This window comes from Delphinus delphis, chromosome 2 (assembly GCF_949987515.2).
Source record: "Delphinus delphis chromosome 2, mDelDel1.2, whole genome shotgun sequence".
NCBI lineage: Eukaryota > Metazoa > Chordata > Mammalia > Artiodactyla > Delphinidae > Delphinus > Delphinus delphis.
In genome coordinates, this window is record NC_082684.1 from 64,000,801 (window position 1) to 64,026,309 (window position 25,509).

The 25,509-nt window shown below is 39.1% G+C and overlaps 1 protein-coding gene across 1 annotated transcript in view; it reads left to right on the forward strand.

Annotated features, from left to right (window-relative positions):
* The first annotated feature begins 478 nt into the window (after positions 1–478).
* Positions 479–25,509, forward strand: part of BAZ1A (bromodomain adjacent to zinc finger domain 1A) — a 93,455-nt gene continuing 68,424 nt past the window's right edge. Inside the window, exons 1-2 of the mRNA XM_060004689.2 lie at positions 479–621; positions 11,373–11,651. Coding sequence (XP_059860672.1) covers positions 509–621; positions 11,373–11,651 — 392 coding nt within the window. The 5' untranslated portion in view covers positions 479–508. The remainder of the gene's footprint in view (positions 622–11,372; positions 11,652–25,509) is intronic.

The following is a 25,509-nucleotide window of genomic DNA, read 5'->3' on the forward strand; positions in this document are numbered from 1 at the left end:
TTGCAGGTGAGGGGCTTGGTGTGGTCGCTCGGGAGCCGGCCGGCGCCGGCAGAGAAGTGTAGGCGAGCGGGGGAACAAAGCGGAGCGGCGCCGGGGTCCGCCCGCATCGAGCTCCCTAGCGGCGTCGGGCCGGCCGGCTGCGCGCCGAGCACGTTCTGAGCCCCGCGGCCGCAGGGGCTGGGGGAGGGGGCCGCTGCCGCTCCCGCACCGCCTGCCCGCGGCTGGGCGTTTGGCCCCATTGTGAACCGGCAGCCCGGCGTGCGGCGGTGGGGCGGCTCCGCTGGCTCAATACCCCGACCGCGACAGGAGCGACCTCAGCTCGGGTGGCAGCCGCAGCGCGTCAGTCACACAAAAGGCAGTCGAGCTTCCCCCGGCGTGCGGACCGGCCCACGCCGCCGCCGCCGAGCGCTCCCCACCTTACCGGCTTTCCTTTCCCTCCAATTTTGATAGGGAAGCGGGGCCGGCGCGGGCGGCCGAGGGTCCGGGTGAGCCCACGGGCGGACACGAGATGCCGCTGCTACACCGAAAGCCGTTTGTGAGCCAGAAGCCGCCCGCGGACTTGCGGCCCGACGAGGAAGTTTTCTACTGTAAAGTCACCAACGAGATCTTCCGCCACTACGAGTAAGGGCCGGGCCGGGCGCGGGGGGTGCGAGGGAGTGTGGGGACTCCCTCCCCAGCGTCCTTTTGTCTCTCTCCTTTTCCAAGACCCGGGTTTCTGGCGGGGCGACTGGAAAGTGACGGGTGGCCGCGGGCCCGCGTTTCTCTGGCCCCCGAGTCCGACACGGTGACTGAGCGGGGTCCCCGGGAGGCCCGACCGGCCGAGGCGCGCATGGGGAGAGCCGGCCGGGGCAGAGGAGGCTGGGGTCCCTGGCCGGCCGCGGGGACAGCTTCTAGTCGCGGCAGCCGCCCGGCCGCCGAGCGGCGGAAACTCCCCGCCTCGCCCCTCCCCGCCGCGGCCACACGCGCGCTACGGGGCCAGTTCCGGGATCCCCGCCCGGCGGCCGAGGGGATCCCCGCTCGGGTCAGCGGCATGGAGCCGTGGTCCCCCAGTCCGGGGAGGGAATCCCTGCCCCCGGGGGCAGGAAACGGCCGGGCTGGGCATCGTTTCCTCGGTCGGGAGTGGAGCCTGACGTTGGAGCTGCCCAGGGTAGCGGCGGGGGTGGGGTGGGAGCGGAGTTGAGACTCCGGGGAGGGGGCTCCCCGGCAAGCCCAGGACGCTAGAGCCTCCGCCGGCCGCCTCTGGTCGGGTGCGGCTAGGCCTCGGAGTGTGCGAAGCGAGCCGTGCGCTCTGTCACCGCCTCTTCTCGGTGACTAACTCCCGGCCCTGGGGAACTCGGCGTCTCCGCCCCCGGGAGACCGGGTGAGGAAGAAGTCGGGACTGGGCGGGGGAAAAGGAGGGGGAGAGAGCAGGGCCCTGGGCGCCCCCTCGTTTTCGGTTTTGCGTAGCCGGGAGCGCGGCGGTGGGAGTTGGGGGAGGGGGCTAAGACAAGTTCAACTCCAACCCCAGCCAGCCTCCTCTTTATCCCCCTGCGCATGGGGCCGCCAGACATGTGCCACTCGCTTTTGTTTTTACAAGAATCCGGAGCTGCTGCCTGTGTAGTTTCAACCCCTCAATTTTTAGTCCCTTGCCTGGTTTATCCCAAGAGATCCCCTTGTCCCGTGACACCAAATAACGGGGCGTTTTAGAGCTCTGTGTTTAAACAGGATCACCAAGTGAGAACCTGAATTAATCAATCGCTGAAACAGCCTGATCCTCCCTTTTTCTTATGCTTTATCCTCTCCACTCAGAAGGAGTCCCTTTGTGACTTAGAAACCAAGTGTTATAGCAACAAAATAAATTGTGTGTAGGAGGCACCTTTTCTGAGTGGGGGCTTGCTGGAGGGAGGGCGTTAAGCAAACTCAGCACCTGTCTGAGAAATGACTAGTGAAGTTAGAAAGGACAGTTCCTTTGAGCTTTTATTTTAAGCAAGCCTTCTTTTTTCTTCGGCTCCACAGGAGTTACACGTAAACATGTCATATCTAGAGAAGTTTTTCAGCAGACAGTACTTTTAAATACGAGTGCACATCTTACTCTGCTCCTGTACAGACTTGTTTTGTTACTCAAATAGAGTTCAGTCTTGTAACTACTTAAGTGAATTTGGATTAAGTAACTTGACAAGGATGATGTCTTACTTTTAAAGAAGATTTAGGTTAAAATCCTTGGTAATTCTGAATTTTTTTCAAGAAGTTGTATTTAAAAGCACCAACAAGATAGGAAATGGGCTTAAATTTAAACTTTTCTTCTTTTATGTAAGCAGTCTTTTTGAGACACTCTTCTCACTTTAGAAGGGAGCATAAATATGGCCCCTAGCCTCTTTGAATTTGAACACTTTTCAGATACTTAGGTTCTTGATGATAGAGGAGGAGATTTTTGGTATTCCAAACCTACCTTCCATTAATGTTAAGGAACTGTGTCCCCTGTAGTCTTATGACATTAAAATTAAAATGTTTTAATTTTGTCCTTTGTAGTCTTATGACATTAAAATTAAAATGTTTTGTTTTAATTAAAATGTTTTTGCTCTGTGCTGAAGCGTTTGGGTTTTTGGAAATAACAAGCAGTTTAAGAGAGGTGATTGGTTTGGGAGCAAAGATATTTAATCATTTACCCTGACCAAAGCAGAGCTACTGATGTTCTTAGCTATTAACGTTTATGACTTTGAATTGGCACAAAACTGGAAGAAGACTGCCATTTAATTGTGTTAAAATTTGGATTACTTTCTCTTAGATGATTACAAAGAGATCTTTCTAAAAATGCATTCATGGTGGATGGTATATGGTGGTCTGCAGATTATGGTAATCTGACCCTTGCCACAAGTCTGGAGAAACTATGAAGGAAACATCTGTTTTCACTAATTCGTTAAATCACAAATTGGTTTATGTGAATTTGTTTGAAGATTATCCTTTAAGTACATTATTTTGAATATTTTTCTTTTGTATTTGTCTGAAGATCACTATGCTCACCTATTTGCTCGGGTTTTTGATTTCTTGAATATAACTTTCTCTATCAGTCTCAAAGAGTTTTACTACACCTCCGCACCTTTTTCACTTCCCAGCATAATGCAAAGTAACTGCCTCTAACTCTGGTTAGTACAGGTTGCCAGTGACCTTTTAATTGCTAAATAGTGTTTTGTGTGTCTTACCTGATACCATAGCCTAACACTTCCTCCTTTGTCCTTCTAGCAGCAACGGTCACCCTTCATTTTATCTAGTGTAACATCTGCAGTTATTGCACGGTAATGCAATGTATTTGTTGCATCACATTTTCTCTTTTCCTAGACCCTGAATTCTTTGAGACAGGGACTATGACAAAGATGGTTACTTGGTGATTATACAGTTCAAACTCCTTTATTTTGTTTGTTTGTTTTAACTATATGCTCTTTAATTGCTAGCTCTTGTTTGACCTGCTTTCCATAAATAAAGAAGACTCATTAAAAATAGCACATTAACTGTAGGTGAATGCATAAGCTAAAGTGCAAAAGAATGAAACTGGGCCACTGTCTTACACCATACACAAAAATTAACTCCAAATGGATTAAAGACTTGAACATAAGACCTGAAACCATAAAACTCCTAGAAGAAAACATAGGTGGTAAGCTCCTTGACATACATCTTGGCAATGATTTTTTTTTTGAATTCAACACCAAAAGCAATAAAAGCAAAAGTAAACTAGTGGGTGGGACTACGTCAAACTAAAAAGTGTCTTCACAGCAAAGGAAACCATTAACAAAATGAAAAGGCAGCCTACAAAATGGAAGAAAATATTTGTATATCTTATATCTGACAAGGGACTAATACTCAAAATATACAAAGAGCTCATATAACTCAATAGCAAAAATACCAAAACAACTTGATTTAAAAATGGACAGAAGATCTGAACAGATATTTTTCCAGAGAAGAGATTCAGAGAGCCAACAGGTGCTCTACATCATTAATCATCAAGGAAAGGCAAATCAAAGCCATAATGAGGTATCACTTCACACATGTTAGAATGGCTGTTATCAAAAAGACTAGAAATAACAAGTATTGGGGAGGATGTGGAGAAAAACAAACCCTCATGCGCTATTGATAAGAATATAAATTGGTGCCGCCATTATGGGAAATAGTATGGGGGTTCCTCAAAAAATTACAAACAGAACTGCCATATTGATACAGCAATTCCATTTCTGGGTATTTATCCAAAGAAAATGAAAACACTAATTCGAAAAGATATATGCATCCTCATGTTCATTGCAGCATTATTTATAATAGCCAAGATATGGAAACAACCTAAGTGTCCATTGATGGATAAATGGGTGAAGAAGATGTACATATACACAATGGAATATTATTCAGTCTTAAAAAAGAATGAAATCTTGCCATTTACAGCAATACCTATGGACCTCAAGGGCATTATGCTAAGTGAAATGTTGGACAGAGAAAAGCAAATACCGTATGATCTCACTTATATATGGAACCTAGGGGAAAAAATATAAGAAAAACGAAGCTCGTAGATAAAGAGAACAGAATAAAGTGCATAGTTTAATCTTTTAAAGGAGATAAAAATTGATTCTGTAATTTAGTTAGCAGACAATAATTTTGTTTAAAAAATTTTTTTTTTTGTCTGGATTGTTCAAATAAGGAGCAGTCAAGTCTGAACACCAGAAATTCTAGATTTGTGGGCTAGGAAAATGATTTGTATTACATAGTGACTTTAATCTCCTTAATAAAATGACTTCTGTTTTTAGGCATTTAGACTCTTGGAATTGGAATGTATTTCCCATCTGTGAGTGAATCACACTTTTCATATACAATGTAGGAGTCTCTTCCACAACATCACTGACAGACCAGCTTATGTTTCAATCTGGCTGTCCAGTGAAAAGTGTTTGACTAATTTATAAAGCATCCTGTTTTCATTGTTCATCAGCTCCTCAACTTGTTAATTCAGTCCTTTCAACTGTCCTCTTTTTACAGATGAGGAGGTTGGGATTGAGGCAGGAAGAGTAAGTCCAAGATCAGTTCAAAAACGACCTATCTAGCAACTGGTGACACTAGAGTTCTCACTCACATACCTAAGACTCTAGAGTTTGTTTTCATATTTACCATCACATAATGCTTATTATAGAGAATTCTTCCTAATATTTGTTAAAGTTTGCATAAATATGCACCAAAAACATAGGGGCATTGCTTGGAATTCAAGCTGGCTGCCTAGATCTTTGTGAAGGTACCATGATCTACAGTCTGCTCAGACATTTGACTTTTTTACTACACTCCCAAGTGATTAAATTCTAGATACTGTATGTAAAAACCAGAATGCCATTAATTTATAGGGAAAAGGGCCCTTCACATAGACCAGTCCCCAAACTGATAATAAGCTATGTATGAAATCTAGTTATTATCAGAAGGCCCTTTCGTGAGCATAGGGTTTTCAAGGAGAGTAGGATAATCTTAATAGCTAGCGTCTTCAAGTTAGATGTTCAGCTCCTCTTTAGGAATAAGTCTGCCACATGGCCCAGGTATTTGGGTCTATGAGTCCTTTTTCTGTGGATGGTATAACAGAGATTCCTAAATACTTTTTTTTTCTTTTTTTTGCATTTTAACCTTTTATCTGCTTAGCAGGCTACCATGTTTCTTTTCTGCAGACGGGATATATCTATCAGTTATTTATAACACGCCACTCTAAAACTTAGTGGCTCAGAGAGCCATCCATTTTGTTTGCCCACTATTCTTTGGGTTGCCATTGTGGTTGCTGCTCATCTCTCTGTGCTCTCTCATTTAGGTGAAGTCAGATGAAGTCAGGCTTGGCTGAGGCTAGATGGAGTAAGAGGTGGCCTCAGTCATGTGTCAGGGACCTCAGCTGGGATGGCTTTTCTTTGTGTGTGTGTGTGTTTTCTAGCTTTATTCGGGTATAATTGACAAACAGAATTGTAACATATTTAAAGTGTACTATGTGATAATTTAATATACTGGGATGGCATTTCTCACCATGTGGTCTTTCATCCTCAGAAAGCAACTTGGGCTTCTTCTTCCAGAGACCTTGGTCTCAGAGTTCCAGGAGGGTGAGAGTAGACATCTCTCAATGTCATTTCTGTATTTTGTTGGTCAAAGCCAATCTCAGGTCCAGCCCAGATTCAAGGGGTGGTGAAATAGGCTCTACCTCTTGTGAGAAGAGTGTGAAAGTCATTTCTAAGGAGCCTGCACACCTTCAACCCTCTTTGCAAATAGTCTACCACTATGCAGCTGATAAGATTTTATACTTGGGGCATCCAGATTGGATTTTGGATGTTCACTGATAATCCTTCTACAGTTAATCCCTTTTCCTAACCTCCTTCCCAATGCCAAACTTTCTCTTCAAAGATTCTCAGGTCTTATATGTGTTCTTCTGACATTGTTGCTCTACCGTACAGGTTATTCTTCTGTGTATTCTTCTAGGATCTCTCTGCGAATAGGGTACCTAAGCAGTAAGAATTGATATGTTTATTGAGTGCACATATAGTATGTTGGGCATACTGTATTATTTAATTTTCATATTAACTGTTTATGGAACACATTGTTCCCATTTTACAGAAGGGGAACCAGGTTCAGTGAAGTTTGTATAAATTACCCAAGTCATATTGTACAAGTGACAAAGCTGAGATTCAGATACTTTGCTTTCTTCTTCCCATTCACATGTGTACTTTCTCTTTTTAGATAAACATAAAAGTATATGTGGACTGCCGATGAGAATATATTTGCTTATTCTTGACACTGTACTTTGGAAAGTCTTTGGAAATGCTGAGATAATTTGTCCCCCTCTAGTGAGAAGTGATTGTATGTCTATAACACAGTGGCATAAATCACATATGTTCTGAGGAGCCAGTGTAATGGAAACATAGAAAATGGAACTGATAGAAAATGGAACTGATAACTGCTGGGGAATTGAGGATGCCCTCAGATAGGAGATAACATATGAGTTGGGTCCTGAAAGATGGAGCTATAATGTTTCACCTTTGTTGATTTCTACTTAAGTCTTCATTGTCTAGATTTTAAAAATCTGTATTGCTATTCCTCACCATAATGTCATCTGAAGATTTTAGGAGCCTGCCTTGTATGTCAGTATCTTAAGTTTGTCTGAGGCAGCACTAAGTAAAGTGCAAAGTAATAGTAAAGTGTTTTTTTAAACTAAGCTTTATAATTGAACTTTCCCCCTCACCATTTATGAATAAATGTAATAAATGTAATTTTCATCTAGCAGTTATTTCTCCCTCTAAGGCATGTATAGTCTGCCATGCCCATGATCACCTAATGTCCTGCTCTTGTAACCCCTTCAGTGAAGGAAATTGTTAGAACAGCCCGTGCTGTCTTTTAGCAATTACTACTTTTCTAAGCTTATAAACCATACTTTCCTTCTCTTGCATACCATATGCTGTTTTAGTCAGGAATTGTGTTAGTTTTTAGCCTATGGCTGCATTTCTCAGTTACTGATTATTTTGTAGACAGAGGAGTTTGCTTATGTCCCTTAGATCTTTTCTGCAGTATTGGGCTGTATCTCTCTTACCTTGCTTTACGTCTAGTTAATACATTTTGGGCCATTAAGTAAATAGAGTATGCTTTGCATTTATCTTTTCTGAATTGTATTTGGTTTCTGGTTTTTATGTCACTTCATTCTTAATCTTATTCTTTTAGGTTTTTAGTTTTCCAAATACTCAGCAAGTTAACAGTATGTTGCCCTTTGTTCCTTAATTTGTTGACTTTGTTTTAGAAGTGTGTTCTTACCAGTACTTGACCTGGTAACTCAGAAGCAATTTTTCCTTAAGAAATAATGGCAAAGGGCAGAGGTCATCAAACTTTTTCTTAAAGGGCCAGATAGTCAATATTTTAGGCTTTTCAGGCCATTAGATGTCTGTTGCACCAACCCAACTCTACAGATGTAGTGAGGAGGCAGTCATAGGCAATACCTAAAGATGTGGGTGTGGCTGTGTTCCAATAAAACTCGACAAACAGGTGGAAGTCTGGATTTGACCTCCGGGCCAGTAGTACGCTCATCTCTAGTAAAGAGGATCGTTGAAGGAATGTAGCAATAAATTGGAGACATAATAACCTGTATTAGTCTAAACTGATATAAAATAGTACTTTGTGTTTTATAAAGTTTTACTCACAATAATAAAAATGTGCTGCTTGTAAGATTTTCGTTATTTATATTCTTATAATATTGAAATTGAAGAGGCACTGTAACCTATCCCCTAGAGTTTCAGCATTACTAACAAAATCCTACACATTTGAATGTGTATGTTGAATGGGTGAAGAGCAGAATATAGAAGTGGATGTAAGTGAAGGTGTGTAATGTTAGAGATGGTGCCATGATGAATAGGGAGTGATGAATAGGGAGAAGTAGCCTTGGGCTTTATTTCCCTTGCTTTAAAAATGGCCACTGTGAAAGAAAATTCCAATAAAAATTAATTTAAAAAGATGGCCGCTGTGGTAGTGTGTCCTGCCTCCCTCCTCCTGAGGGTGGATCTTTGTGCACAGCAGGACTATAATGTAAGACCTTTGTAGGGTAGATAGACACAAAGGAAACAAACAGAACAAACACTTTGCAGGAGGCTCTGGGAACCTGGGTGAAGAAGGGTAGCTGTACTGTCGCTGGTTACTGTCTATCCACGTTTAATGGAGGTTTGTGGCACTTGTGCCATTCTTCTCCTTGGTATTTTGAACAATGGTAACAAATCTAAACAGAATAGTGTTTATTGCAGCTGAGTCTAAAGTCTGTCCCCCTGCAATGGCAGCAAATACCCCAGGCTATCAAATACCCACCTGCTATGGCTAGAGCTGTGCTGTCCAATGCAGGAGCCATTGGTTATTAAGAACTTGAAAGGTGACTAGTCAGAATTAAGATGCGCAGTAAATGTAAAATACATACTGGATTTTGAAGACTTGGTACCAAAAAGAAAAAATAAACTATTTCAATATTGATTACATATTGAACTATTTTGGAATATATTGGGTTAAATAAAATATATTAATTTCATTAGTATGTCTTTAAAAATTTTTAAATGTGGCCACTAGAAAATTTTAAATTATATGTGTAGCTAGCATTCTACTTTTGATAGCACTAGCTTAGAGACTAGTTAATATATAACATCTAGATTTGAAATATATTTTTCTTACAGTTGACCATGGATAAGGAGGGCTGATGGTAAAGTTATACACAGATTTTTGACTGTGTGGAGATAGCACCTCTATCCTTCCCTCCCCCCATAGTTCAAAGGTCACCTGTAGTACTAGATAAATAGTTTAAATTATTAGAATATCTCACACACATGATATATGTGGCTTGGGAATCTGTGTTTGTTTCTAAAGGAAAAAGTTTAAAACTTTTATAAAGCTTTCTAAGTGAACTGCAGTTTTAGGCAGTAAAAATTAAATAAGACCTCTTTCAAGATCCATCCATTCATTCATTTTATTTTGCCCTGTTGATAACCCTCTATTGGGTATGTCTGTTGCCTCTCACTTAGCTATTTATCTGACATAGATTTTATTATAAGAATCAAATTATATTCATTTTTTTCCTCCGGCATTTTTTCCTTCAACTCCACTTTTCCTTTTCATCCTAAGTCTTCATGCCAGTTCCTCCCAAAGATGTTCTAGCATTTCTTGATCTTTTGTGCCTGCCTCTCCTCCTTCCCTTCCTCTGAATTCCCGAAGGATATCTGCCTCTGTTTTGTAAAGATAATCACTTTTTACTTTGTATTTTAATGATATACACCCATTATCCCCATTACTAAATGGTACATACTTCAAAAGGATTTCCCTTGTACTGAATTAGTCATGTAAGTTGACATATGTATATTATTATCTCTTTAGATCTCATTTATGTTAAGGTATGATTAGTTTCTCTTTACTTCCATAGATTTCATTTTTTGTTGTTCTCATAGAATCTACAGACAAATATGCAAATGAAACTATCTTAATGGAATTACTCCAAATCTTCTTTGGAGATCAGACTACTACAGGGGTAACCTGTACAGATACACTAACAAGGAAATAAACATGTAACAGTTTTAATAGTTTTTAGAATGATGAGAAGGAAAGGGGTATTTCAGGAAGGAGAAAAAGTTAGAGAATAGTGAATTATGTTGGTTACATATGTTGAAAAGTAGACTGAAATGTAGAGGCGGGCAAAATATTTACCCATATCTTAACCACTTAGAGGCAACTACTGTTAATCTTTTTGCATATGTCTAACCTTTTCTGTTTAAAAAATATTTTTATTATAAAAACAATATGAATACATGCTCATTATAAAAATTCAAACAATATGGAACTATTTAGAATAACAAATTCTCCTCTTCCCAGTCCCTCCCTTTCTCCATAGGGAACATCTGTTTATGGTATTTGTATAAATACGATCATTTGCACGTTTTTGCTATTATTATAATTAATGCATTTGGAATTATGTCATTCAGTGATTTTGAGTTTTTTTCTCTTTAATATACCTTAGAAATCTTTCCATATAGTAGATCTCTCACATTTTAAAAATGACTGAATAGAGTTTTTGAAAAGAAATTAGTGCTTATAGTAAGAAATCCTAACTGCAGAAAAGCACTGGGTAGAATGGTCCCTAAGTCCCATCCCCATTCTAGAGCTGTTACCTTGATTTTTGTATAACATTCCAGGAATGTTTTATGCTTCCTTAAGTTATCTTTCGCTACTTTCCTTCCTTCCTTCCTTCTTTCCTTCCTTCTACCCTTTCTTTTTCTTCCTTTCTCTTTTTTAATTTTAACACAGGTGGGACTGTATTATATATATTGTTTGGATAAGCTTTTACTTTGAAAAAATATGGGAGGGAAGCAGACTGGAAAGTTGTTTTCCCTGTTTACATTATTTAAGAACTCTCCTTCTGTTTCATGACTGTGATTTTTCATTATATGAAGTACTATAATTTATTCAACTTTTCTCTTATTGTTTGATGCTTAGATTTCCCAGTTTTTCACTATTATGTTAAAGCCTTTCAAAATTCATAGTTAAGTGCTTGAATTGACAATGTTTTGACTGCTTTGGAACAAAAAGCTTAAAAATTAGAAGGAAAAAAGAAAGGTTGAGTTTATTTTGTTTCACTTCAGTTTCAAAACTGATAGAAATCAAAATCCAATTTTGGCTGAATGTACCTGTAAATTGCAAAATATAAATGTCTAGTTTAAATATACTTTTTCTTATGTTTGTAATATTAATGTGTAAGTTGACCAGTTACTAAACTTTTGTTTGAGTTCTATGAGTCTATGTAAAATTTTGCAATAAAGGAACAATCCTTTATCAGCTTTTAATGTAAAATTTGTGAAATGATAGGTAATGCGTTTTTGTTTTTGTTTTTTAATCAGTGACTTTTTTGAACGAACTATTCTGTGCAACAGTCTGGTGTGGAGTTGTGCTGTGACGGGTAGACCTGGACTGACCTATCAGGAAGCACTTGAGTCAGAAAAAAAAGCAAGACAGAATCTTCAGAGTTTTCCAGAACCACTAATTATTCCAGTTTTATACTTGACCAACCTTACCCATCGTTCACGCTTACATGAAATTTGTGATGATATTTTTGCGTATGTCAAGGATCGATATTTTGTTAAAGAAACTGTGGAAGTCAGTAGGAACAATGGTGCAAGGTAAAGTACTTTTAATTTTTTCTTTTGTTATACATACATTCACATTGATCAAATTCAAAGTACACACAGGGATGAACTGAGGAAAAGCTTACCTTTTACTCTTTTCCACCTACCATGTTACCCTCCCCCAAGATAGCCCTTGTATTAACAGTTTCTTATTTATTTTTCCAAAGCTAATTTTTATATAGACCACCAAAAACATGTACATACGCGTGCACGCACACACACACACACACACACACACACACAATCTCCTGCTCCTTTCAACGCGAAAGGTAACATACTGTAGTTTATACCTTTTTTCACTCAAAATATCTTGAAGATTAGTCCATTACTTTATAAACCACCTTCCTTCTCTTTCTTATTTACTGTATGTTCTATTATATCGAAGTTTCACCTCTATTTAAGAGTAAAAAATCTTAAAGATATCTACTGTGTTCTCATTACGTTACCTATTAGTTTGAATATGCCTGTATTTCTTGCTGGGTTTTAGTAGGTCTTTGATAAGATGAAGACTGAATTTTATATACTCTACTAAGTTCTTTTCTCTTTTACCCAGGTCTTCAAGAAAAAAGTGGGTTTTTCATATTGCAAAGTTAAATTGAGTTTATCTATGGTACTAAATTAAAAAGTATCATTGCTTTCCTGAAATCTTAAGCATTTGTGATTGGCTAGTCACTGATATTTATTACAGTAATCCTTATTTGCATTAAAACTTTTTATAGCCTCCTGACTTTTGAGGCAGTGACTATTTTGGGATGCTTTTTCCCCTTTGTTAACCTGAATAAAAATTTTTTTCTTTTTGAATTTTATTTTTTTAATATTTATTTATTTGTTTGGCTGCACTGAGTCTTCGTTGCAGCATGTGGGATCTTTCATTGTGGCGCATGAGCTCTTCTTTGCGGCGTGTGGGCTCAGTAGTTGTGGCACACAGGCTTAGTTGCCCTGCAGCGTGTGGTATCTTAGTTCCCAGACCAGGGATCGAACCCACGTCCCCTGCATTGGAAGGCTGATTCTTAACCACTGGACCACCAGGGAAGGCCCTCTTTTTGAATTTTAAACTTTAGCAGTCAAAACTTACTATATATGTTCTTAATTATATGTCAATAATTATGTTCTTTATTATCTTATTTTGGAGAATCATCATGAGTTTTTATGTAATTTCAGAATAATGTCTTTAATGTAATCCATTTTAGTTATTAAATGCTACTCTGCATGAATCTTAAACATCCAGGAGGTGTTTATATTAAGATCTGAATTTGCTTGGATTTGATTTTGGTGAAGAATTGAAGAAGTTCTTTTTTTTTTTTTGTGGTACGCGGGCCTCTCAGTGTTGCGGCCTCTCCCGTTGTGGAGCACAGGCTCCGGACGTGCAGGCTCAGCGGCCATGGCTCACGGGCCCAGCCGCTCCGCGGCGTGTGGGATCTTCCCGGACCAGGGCACGAACCCGCGTCCCCTGCATCGGCAAGCGGACTCTCAACCACTGCGCCACCAGGGAAGCCCAATAAGTTCTTTTTTTAATTGTAGAAGCAACAAATGGTAAAAATTGAAGGATTTTTCATTTGTCTCATGACTTTTGGGAAAAAAAATCTTTATTTTCAAGAGGAAAGATTGATATGTCACCAGTAATCCCACCAAGAACATACCAATCTATATCACCAAAAGGAATAATAGGGCCTGTTTGGGGACCAGGACAATTTTTTTTTCTCCTTATAGTCATTGTTTTATTTGACTTATGCCAAAAGTGTTTTCTAACTTAAAAATCATTGGGATACGTTAACCTTTAACATGAGGTTAAATATTGCTTACGTCTAGAAATATAGTTGTTCAGTGTTTTTTGTATAGCTTTTTTTGGTTGTACCTTAAAAATGGGCTTCAGATAGTTGTAGCTTTAATGACAATAGTAAACTAGGGTACATTGTAGAAATGGGAAATCTAAGAGTCACAATTTTATTGATTATTCATTAGAAACATACTTCTTCAGACTTCCCTGGTGGCACAGAGGTTAAGAACCCTCCTACCAATGCAGGGGACACGGGTTGGATCCCTGGTCTGGGAAGATCCAACATGCCGTGGAGCAACTGAGCCCGTGTGCCACAACTACTGAGCCTGCACTCTAGAGCTGGAGAGCCACAACTACTGAGCCCTCGTGCCACAACTACTGAAGCCCATGCACTTAGAGCCTATGCTCTGCAACAAAGGAAGCCACTGCAGTGAGAAGCCCGCACACTGCAACGAAGAATAGCACTCGCTCGCTGCAACTAGAGAAAACCCGCGTGCAGCAATGAAGAGCCAACGCAGCCAAAAATAAAATTAATTAATTAATTAAAAAAAAAGAATCCTAGGGGCTTCCCTGGTGGCACAGTGGTTGAGGGTCCGCCTGCCGATACAGGGGACACGGGTTCGTGCCCCAGTCCGGGAGGATCCCACATGCCGCGGAGCGGCCGGGCCCGTGAGCCATGGCCGCTGAGCCTGCGCGTCTGGAGCCTGTGCTCCGCAGCAGGAGAGGCCACAGTGGTGGGAGGCCCGCGTACCACACACACACAAAAAAGAATCCTATAGTGGATTCAATGTGAACCTCAAAAAGAAAAGAAGAAAACACACTTCTTCTGGCTTACTGGCCATTCTTAATCTTTGTGCAGGAAAGGAGAAATCTTGGATGACTCATTGAATTTTTTGCCTTCAGCAGCTGGGTAGATGGTAAGATGCAGAGGCCTCAGGAAGTAATACTATCAGAGTCTAGCCATCTTTGCTCTCATCTCAGACCCAGATATTCCTGATTGCTCTGATTTTGCCTTTCATGGACATGTTGCTTAGGTGATTCGTGAGTGTCACATAGAAGCTAGACACTAGTTACTGGGGATATAACAAGGATTAAGATGTCCTTAAAGAGTTCAGTGAAGGGAGAGACAAACATGTCAACTTGCCGGGTATTAAAATAAACGTATGAACGAGGTAATTCAGAAGCATCCAGGTCCAGAATGCCATAGAGGCTAGCCCTGGGTTCCCTAGACTCACACTAACACTGGTTATTTTAGTCTTTTCATCTTTGCCAAATCTGATGATATCTCAGTGTTTATTTGCTTTTCAGGTCCTTTGCTCATTTTACTTTTGGCTTTTTTGTCATCAGTAGATTTATGAAAGGTCTTTGTTAAATACTAGGCATATTAAACTCTTTGTCACTTTGTTGCAAATATTTTTGTTTCATTTCTTGCTTTTTCTTAAATGTGTGGTAAATGTAAAAAGGACTTTGGGGCTTCCCTGGTGGTGCGGTGGTTGAGAGTCTGCCTGCCGATGCAGGGGACACGGGTTCGTGCCCCGGTCCGGGAGGATCCCACATGCCGCGGAGCTGCTGGGCCCCGTGAGCCATGGCCGCTGAGCCTGCGCGTCCGGAGCCTGGGCTCCGCAATGGGAGAGGCCAGAACAGTGAGAGGCCCGCGCACCGCAAAACAAACAAACAAAAAAAAACAAAACTTAAAAATATGTATAAAGAATAATGATAGAATAAGGGAATAATGAATAAAACTTAAATAAATACACATTCAACACTTGGTTTTAATAGAATACCTTTATCTTTGATGTTTGTTTATAGTTGGAGAAAAGTTTTTTAGTTTTATGGGAAGCAGAATTGTGTGATAGTGAAGGGTTTAGGCTTTGGAGTCTGACTGACCTTGTTGGACAATGACATCCTTTCAGGTTATTGTGAGACTAAAATGAGAGTGTGTTGGGGGGTGCACATTTTTGAATTGCTGTATAAGTAGAATATAGTGGCATTTTAGTAGGGGAATAATGCTCCTGTTGGCCCAAGAGGGTTATATGGAAGTTAGTATTTTTCTTCTATTATTGGCTAGGTTTTCTGTTATTTTATATTATAATTAAGCTTCAAGCCTGACTTGAGATTTCTGCAACTTTCGATACTAGTTCCTGCATACACCTTTTTAACTTAAATTTCCGTTAAAATAACTTAAATATATAAACTTGACTAGATTTCCTTTGGTTGGAGTTGTACCTCACCCATCTACGTACTACTTGTGTAACTTTTGGGGAAGTTATTTTACATCACTTATCTCTTCTTTGTGTATGTAGTAGAATTATTGTGAAGATTGACTGAGATGTTGTATGTGATGCTCCATGCACACAGGAAGTATTCAATAAATGACAAGTAAAAAGAGGCTTTTTCCGTTTTGATTTTTTTGGTTCTCTGTCATGCTTGTAAACTCTTACTCTATTACACTGATACGAGGAGAGGACTTGGCATGATGTTTTTCATTTGGAAAGTGCTCTAGACCCCAAGGAACATGTGTCCCTTCTGGCTTCACATCTGCTTGTGTAACTTTGGGATGAGTTCAGTTTTGAGGTGATGATGCTAGTGATAAGGTTCTGGCGTCCTCAGGGGGTCAACTAGGGCAAATCCAGCTTCAGTGCTGAGAGAAGGTCCAGGTTGAGTTTCCTCAGTATCCCTGTTGACTTTTATCTGCAGGCTCCTGTGGCTTTTGTATCTGACTGTGGCTTGAGGCTTATCCTTCCAGGGCTTATTTAGAGAATTCAGTGGATTTCTCCCAGTGGCTGAGAAATAGCAGGCACTTACTATCTTCATGGGATCCGTAGGATCTGCAGTATGAGATGTCTGTGCTCCTACTCCCACTTTCCACTCTTTGAAAGTTAGAATGTGACGTTAGAAGAATTTGCTTCCACAGGACATACATCTCCCTCTGCTTTTTAAGTTAAATGTGCTTTATTGAGATATTCACACACTGTAAAATTCGCCCATTTAAAGTGTACAATTCAGTGGGTTTTAGTTATGTGATGATTTCTACTAATTCCAGAATATTTTCATCACCCCAATAAGTCCTGTACCAATTAGCAGGCCCTCCCCACTGCACTCTCTCCTCAGCCCCTGGCAACCGCTAATCTGTTTTCTGTCTCTGTGGATTTGCCTATTCTGGACATTTCATATATGTGGAATCATAAAGTATGTACCTTTCGGTGTTTGGTTTCTTTCACTTAACTATAATGTTTTCAAGGTTCATCTGAGTTGTAGCATGTATCAGTATTTTATTTCTTTTTATTGATAAAGAAATTCTGCTGTATGGATCTATCACATTTTGTTTATCCATTTGTCAGTTAATATATATTTGAGCTTCCACTTTTGGACAATTATAAATAATGCTGTTACAAACATTTCTGTACAAGTTTTTGTGTGAACATATGTTTACAGTTCTCTTGGGTATATACCTAGAAGTAGAATTGCTAAGTCATTTGGTAACTCTATGTTTAGCATTTGAGGAATCTCCAAACTTTTCCAAAGCAGTTGCATCATTTTACATTCCTACTGGCAATGTATGAGAGTTCCAGTTTGTCCACATCCTCATCAAGCCATATGTATGGACAATTTATTATTGTCCGTCTTTTTTATTTTGCCATCCTAGTGGGTGTGAAGTGGTATCTCATTGTAGTTTTGATTTGCATTTCCCTAGTGACTAATAATGTTGAGCATCATTTTATGTACTTATTGATCATTTGTGTATCTTCTTTGGAGAAATGTCTTCTCTGGTCCTTTGCCCATCTTTAAATTGGGTTATTTATCTTTTTATTACCGAGTTGTAAGAGTTCTTTGTGATTTGGGGTATAAGTCCCTTAGCAGATATATGATTTGCAGATATTTGCTCCCATTCTGTGAGTTGTCTTTTCACTTTTTTTTTTTTTTTTGCGGTACGCGGGCCTCTCACTGTTGTGGCCTCTCCCGTTGCGGAGCACAGGCTCCGGACACGCAGGCTCAGCGGCCATGGCTCACGGACCTATCTGCTCCGTGGCATGTGGGATCTTCCCGGACCGGGGCACGAACCCGTGTCCCCTGCATCGGCAGGCGGACTCTCAACCACTGTGCCACCAGGGAAGCCCTCACATACTTTATGGTACCGTTTGCAGCACCATTTCCCTTTGCTTTTAACTTTTGTGCTGCTTGTCAATAACATCTGCCTTTTGTTTCTATCTATGTTGGCAGAACTCAGCAGTAGTCCTCAAGACTTCTTCATCCATTAGAGTTACTGGATTAGATTTACTGGAAAGAATATGCTGTGTTGCAGAGAAGTGGATGGGCCCATCCTTAGGCTGAATTATTTCAGTATGGGTACTCTGGATCTTCTCACTTCAGTATTCTTATTGTCTCATTTACCTTTAGATATCCCTCCCTCTTTTCTTTTTGCACCTTACAAGTATAGATTAGGTGCTTCCCTCCCCACCAAGACTTTCTGTTTCGAAATTGGCAATCCGCAGACAGATTCTTCTAGAAGATCCTTTGTCATTGCTATGGCAGATGAAGTAAAGAGAACAGCAGACTACTTGACTGAACCACACCAGTTTAGTTCTTTACATGCCCCATCCTGATTTACCACCAGCTTGCCTGACAATCATGCTGCCATTTGTTTTCTGCTGCTTCCCTGGAGCCTATGGGAAAAGTGAGAGGATGGCTGCTCTTGTGAAGAAAACACTAAACTGGTAGTCAGGGCTGTTAATTCTTAAATAACTACCAGATGCTTTGAATATACATTATATCAGCAGATATGAGACAAGGACTTACGGTTTCTATTTACAGATGAGGAAACAGAGATCCAAAGAAGTTGTGTTTTTTTTGATAGTTGTTTACCATGTATTTAGTGATACCTATTATTTATTGATACTTGCCCTGTTCCAGACACTGGAGATACAGCAGTGAACAAAGCAAAGTCATGGAGCGTCCATTCTAATCTTTTAAGTAGTAAATTGTAGGATTTAAATTCAGATAGGGCTGACTTAACAAAATTATTTCTTTCTCAGTATCACTGTGTCCTTGGTTTTGGATTCTGCCATTTGTGATTAGCTGTATGGTTCTGTGCAAGTAATTTAAACTCTTAAGTGTTAATCTTTTTTCATGTGTTAAATGGACCCCCAGCCTTCCAGTGTTGCCTCACAGGGTAAAATGACATAATGAATGTGAATTTTTAAAAGCTGTATTATATAATATTGCCTTTTTAAAAAATATTTATTTATTTGGTCGCACCGGGTCTTAGTTGCTGCAGGCAGGCTCCTTAGTTGTGGCATGCGAACTCCTAGTTGCAGCATGGGTGTGGGATCTAGTTCCCTAACCAGGTATCGAACCCGGGCCCCCTGCATTGGGAGCACGGAGTCCCATCCACTGCGCCACCAGGGAAGTCCCAATATTGCCTTTTGATGTAGGTGTCTTGTTAGTATTTGAATCTGTTTATTGGTGGTCATGCAGTTTTGTTTTGTTTTTGTTTGTTTGTTGGGATATGCCAGTAGTGATGTGAGGCTACAGTAGCTGCCTGGGACACTGTAACTTGGAATCAAATTTCTCTGTTGCAACTCTGAGCGGAAACCCCATAGTTAATAATATCAGTGTCTTAGAAAGACATAGTTGTTTGTTTTTGAAGACAATCATCCCTCATTTGTATGTGATCTTCTAAAAATGCTACACAAGCAGATTTCAAGACATCCAAGTTTCAAGTAACTTTATCTTTTTTTTTTTTTGACAAGCCTGATACCCATTGTTTAATAAAGGATTAGGAGGATGGTGAGCTAGAACTCAAATAATTGCATGATAAACTCATCTTCTCTCCCCAGCCGTAGAACTGGTGAATTGAATCAGGAAAAAGGAGGTAGAAATCACGCAACAAAAAACATTTTGGACTGTTGAGTCATCATTCAGTGTAAAGAAAGGACTAGAGTTTGAAAGAATTTTTAAAAATGAGTCAGAATATAATTGTATATTTGGTAACTTTTTTTAGTTAAAAGTAGGCTTTGGGCAACTTGTTCTCAGACATTTTATAAGCACAGTCAAGATGTTCTGGTAGCTGAAAGATTCATAGGAAATGTGAAGCAGCAGGTGAGAAGGTACTTCTAAAAGTATTGGGTTGGCCAAAAAGTTCATTCGGGTTTTCCTGTAAGATGTTACGAACTTTTTGGCCAACCCAACAGATATACTGACAGAAGCAAGAAGTGGCACCTTATAGCAAAGGAGGAGATAGAGTAAACATTAACTACAAAGTATACTGGCCTGGCTCAGTATATAATTTGGTAACGTTAGAAAACGTTGCAGAATAAAAATATGCTAGCATTTATTGAACTTTTCCTGTATGCTAGGCAGTGTGCTAGGTGCTTTCATTTTAATTCTCATGATATTGATGGGTGACCCGGAATTTTTGAAAAGGTTATTTGTTTGTTGGTATTTACCTGAAAGAGTTGAAAACTTATGTCCACACAAACCCTGCACACGAATGTTTATAGCAGCTTTATTAATAATTGCCAAAAGTTGGAAGCACCAAGATATCCTTTAGTAGATGAATGAATAAATAAACAGCAGTACATCCAGACAATGGAATGTTATTCAGTGCTAAAAAGAAATGAGGCTTCGAGCATGAAAAGACATGGACGAACCTTAAATGCATATTACTAAGTGAAAAAAGCCAATCTGAAAAGGATATGTATGGTATGATTCCTACTATATGGCTTTCTAGAAAAGGCAAAACTATGGAGACAATGAAAAGATCGGTGATTGCCAGGGGTTGAATGGGGTAGAGGGGAGGTGAATAGGTTGAGCACAGAGGATGTTTAAAGCAGTAAAAATACCCGGTGGTACTATGATGGATACATTTATCCAAACCCATAGAATGTACAGCACCAATAGTGAAACTTAATGTAAACTATGAACTTCAGGTGATAATGATGTGTTAATGTAGGTGCATTGATTGTTAACAAGTGTTACTTCTCTGGTGTGGGATATTGACAGAGGGGTTATGCATGTGGCAGGGGCAAGGAGTATATGGGAGATCTCTGTCTTCCTCTCAATTTTGCTATGAATCTAAAGCTGCTCTAAAAAACCAAAGTCTTTAAATTAAAAAAAATTATATTATCAAGGCTGAAGTTTATAATTTTTTAAAAATCTGTTTTTTTTCCTATAAAAATTTATATACAGGAGAGAAAAGTAAAAGGTGAAGGCCTGGAGTGCATTTCCCAAATGCTCCTTTCAGAGATAACCACAGTCAAAAAATTAGTGCATAGTTCTCTTTTTTTCTGTACTACACTAAATTAAAAAAAAAAAAAGTAGCTTTTTCACTTAGTAATGATTTGGATGTCTTCTTACATTAGAAAACCACATGCACCATTTCTAATTGGTTTTGCATAAACTCGCTAAACTGTGTGTTCCTAAAAAGTTTACTTGGAGTATTGCCTTTTTCTGAGGATGGAGAAAGTTATTCCTTTTGTTAGCCTTGTGTGAATTTGCTCTTTGAAAATAATAAACTGCATTTTTTTCCACATAATCTCTGACCTATGACTTAATGACAGACCTTTTCTCCAATGTAGGTTAAATCAATACAATAGCAGAATTGGATTTGCACCGGAGTTTCACTGATAGCTAGATTTTCCCACATATTATACCCATACTATTTAGATTTAACACTTAGAAATGCTATCTAGTCAAGAAGCATAAGATACTACAGTTCAGTATTGTTTTTAGAACTGCCTTGTAAAATGAAGATTATGAAATTCTTTTTAATCTTACAAACTGATATCAATTTTGGCATCAAATAGAGACCAGCCACCTAGAGCTCTTATCTATTCAGATATCAAGGTATAGTCCCTGTGGCTTTCTATGTTGCATTGGTGGAATGCTTCAAGCACTTTAGTCTAATGAATAAAAGAAAATTAGCATAAAAACCTAAAATGTAGAGAGTAGGTACTTATTATATATTAGAATTGGAAATGAAAAAATGGACTTTTTAATCTTTGAGCTCCTTTTTGTATTGCTAACCTAAATGATATTAGTGAATCATAATGAATTAAAATGCATTAATGTTGAGGACAAAGGGAAATACTAAATATATTGAGGAGATAAGATGAACATAAAAGGTGTAAGTGAGGAACAGTACAGTTATTTTGATTTAAACATACATGCTTGGATATCAGTGAGTGGATCCAGGTGGGATTAATCCAAGGAGAAGTTTTGGAAAAGGGTTATTTGACTAGAAATTTGAAGACAGAGAAAAATATAAATTAGTAGAAAGGATTGAAGAGGAAGGCTTCTTATTTAGGTGCAGATATAATATATAACTTTTAACAACGTATATTAATTAAGTTTATTATAGTTCTTTCAAATAGAAGACTTTCTATTGGTCAGCTTATACTACTGCCCTTTTAAGGTCAAAATTCCTGGTTCTTAGCCAAGGAGAGACCTAAGGAACATCCTCAAATTGTTGTTTCAGTCTTTAGTTCCTGATGACCCTAGTATACTGATGATATAATTATTAATAGAAAAAAAAAAGGCTATTTGGGACAGCTGTTCTTTCTTTGGAATTCCTAGTTAGAATCTTCTTTAGATATATATTGTTGTATGTATCAGAGACCCAGACTTACAGCCTGACTGAGTGCTGGATTGTTGTTGCAAGTTGAACAGTTAAAATTTAGAATCCTTATTTACTTGTATAATAATATATATTGGAGGCCATCCTGGGAAACCCTTTTTATATCCTAAAAATCCCTATTAAGTAGCCACAAAAATAAATGAAAATGAATTTGTTTTTCTAAAGTGTTTAATTCAAATAACATATAAAGCTTCTGTTGTAAATATTTATGGATTCAACTGCTCGATTCTTAACAAAATAGTTCAGTGAAGTTTAGACTGATCATACAAATGTATTCATTTTCTTCAGTGTTCTCAGGACCTTCAAATTTGCATTGGCCATTAGGAGGATTTGCCTAATGCCTCTCAAAAGTCTTTGGATGGTAAATGTTGAAGGAGGGTAGTTGGTTTCTATGGCAACCTCTTTATTGATCCTCTGCACTAATACCAAGTGCAAAGAGTCAGCTGAGTCTCTACCAGGACTTAAGGTCTTTATTGTGGGAGTCTTACTGTAGTAAGAAAAGTGATAAAAATGGGGGATGGCAAGTAAATTAAGGTTCACCTCTTTTCTATTATAAAAGGAAAACAATGTTTACTTCAATTTGTGTCTCGTTGAACTGGTTAGCAGCAGGATGGTGAAGTAGACTAGTAGTAGTCCTGAAGTTCTTAGTTCACTATGGCAGGAGAATATTAGAGACGAATCTCACAAAAGAGAGAAGACTATATATATAGTCTAGCTATATATATAGTATATATACTATATATACTGCACCTATATATATAGCTATATATACTATATGTGTATATATATATATAGTCTATATATAGACTATATATATAGTATAGCTACTTCTGTCCTGAAATCCCTGTTAGGAATAAAAGGGAAGTCCATTTCTACATGGTTATTACACAGGTTCAGGTCTGGGAAGTTAGAGGTCTTCTGAATAAAATCTCTCTCCTACATCATCTTCTACCTCCTTTATGGTCTGTTCCATTCGGCCAATATAAGATCACAGTGGTTCTGACTAACCATTTTAAAAATGGGGTTATCTGGGGCAGAAATAGAGACACGGATGTAGAGAACAAATGTATGGACACCAAGGAGGGAAAGCGGCGGGGGCGTGGTGGTGGGATGAATTGGGAGATTGGGATTGACATGTATACACTAAAATGCATAAAATGGATAACTAATAAGAAACTGCTGTATAAAAAAATAAATAAAATTCAAAAAATAAATAAATAAAATGGGGTTATCTGCCTTTCTTAGACAAATTCAGAGATTGTCCAAAGATTAAAGTTAAAAGAGATCTAAGAGAAATGACATAAGCTAAAATAATTTTCAATGAAAGGAAAAGGAGAGATAAAAGTACAAAAAAAGTCTGCTCATCACTAAAGGCCAGGCAAAATCCTATGTTTAACTCAAAAACACATGCCAAGAGAATAATTCTGAGTAGAGGTTGGCACACTTTTTAAAAAATAAAGGGCCAGATAGGAAATATTATAGACTTCAATGTCCATATGGTCTCTGTCACAGCCAGCCAACTCTGCTGTTACAGTGCAGAAGCAACCATAGACAATACATGAATGAGCATGGTTGTATTCTAGTAATTATTTATAAACACTGAAATTTGAATTCCATGTTATTTTCACATGTCACAAAATATTCTTATTTTTATTTTAAGCCACTTAAAAATGTAAAAGCCATTCTTAGCTCGTAGACCACACAAAACAGGCAGTGAGTTGAATCTGGCCCATTGGCCATAGTGTGCTGACTCCTGGTAGAGAGGAAAGATTACTGCTGAAATAAGGGTTAATTAATAAAGTCCCCAGAGATACCCTTTTAATCTAGAACCTCAGAGTATAGCATGTAGATGTGGCTTGGCATGGTGGAAAAAGCCTTTGGAGCCAAACTGAGTTACTCGTTCTGGGAATCTTCTTTACTAATCTGTAAAGCAAGTAATATCTACATTCGTATAGCGGTTGTATTAGTTAGCTTTTGCTGCATAACAGACCACCCCCAAAACTTAGTGGCCTAAATCAATAGTCTCATGATTCCATAGTGGGCTGGAATGCTCTTATTGTCTGGGGCTGTATTGTCTAGGTCGCTTACTCTAGCCTTACTGACATGTCAAAGGCCTCAGACTGGGGTGGGTATTTTCATGTGGCCTCTCTTATCCTTCAGGAGGCTAATTCAAACTTGTTCCCAGGGTAGGAATAGAGTTCCCAGCAGCAAGAGAAGGCAAAGCTCCAATGTGCAAGCACATATCAAGCCTCAGCTTGCTCAATGTTTGCTAGTGTTCCATTGACCAAAGCAAGTCACATGAGCAAATCCAGACTTAATGTGTAGGCGGGGGGATCAAGGAGGCCTATGACTCAGTGGGGGCCATAACTGCAACAGTCTGTCACAGTGGTTAATATTTTTTAGGAGCCCAGCATAGTGCCTGGCACATAAAGCACTCAGTAAATGTTAGATCCTTCCTGTGCTTGTCAGGAACAAGTGAAGAGCCTGCCAGCTGTGATGACTCATCTTTTTTTGTAGCCAGTCCCTAATTTTCTTACATCACAGTCACTGTTCTTCAGAGTTCACTGTATGTCATTTTAGGGAGATGATGACAATACCAGTAAACTTCTGAGAGCTTATTGTATGCCAGGCACTGTTTTAAGCTTTTTACTTATACTATCTTATTTAATTTCCGCAACAGCCATATGTGATAGGTGCTCATTTGCTTATTTTACAGTTGAGGAGTTCATACACAGAGCTTAATTAACTAAAACTTGCCCAAGGTCACAAGTGATGAAGTTATCAAGCACAAGCAGTGCTTCTGTGTGGGCGGAATGAGTGTGAAAGAAATACTAAAAGATAGCCCTTAAGCAGGATGGAAAGATGATAAATTGAATGTACTTATTGATTACTCACTATTTGCTTTTCACTTTATTTGCACATTTTATAATTTCTTTCAAAGTGTGAAGCAACATAGGATTGTATATAATGTGGTTAGATTACGCTTTTGATCATTCACTCTGAGTGATCCATATTGTTGAGTGTCTGAAAATCAGCATCATTTTATGATCATTGATTCAAAGGGAAAAAAGCTCCTTCATTTAAACAGGTTCTCCTGCTATTTATATTTTTAACCACCGTGCTCATCAGAGGGTGCCTTAATTATTTTACTTCTGCATTCTGAGCTGATTAAGCTTTCTTCTTTTCAAATATTTTGCTTGCAGGTGAAAGAATGCTATCTAGTGGCAACAAAAGGTGACTGCAAGCATGGGGAAAAATAGAATTTTTAAAATTATTTTTTTCATAGGATTTTTAAAGTATTTATTTTTATTTATTTATTTGGCTGCATCGGGTCACAGTTGCGGCATGCAAGATCTTTGTTGGGGCGCTCGGGTTTCTCTCTAGTTGTGACGCGGGGGCTCCAGAGCACACGGGCTCAGCAGTTGTGGCACACGGGCTTA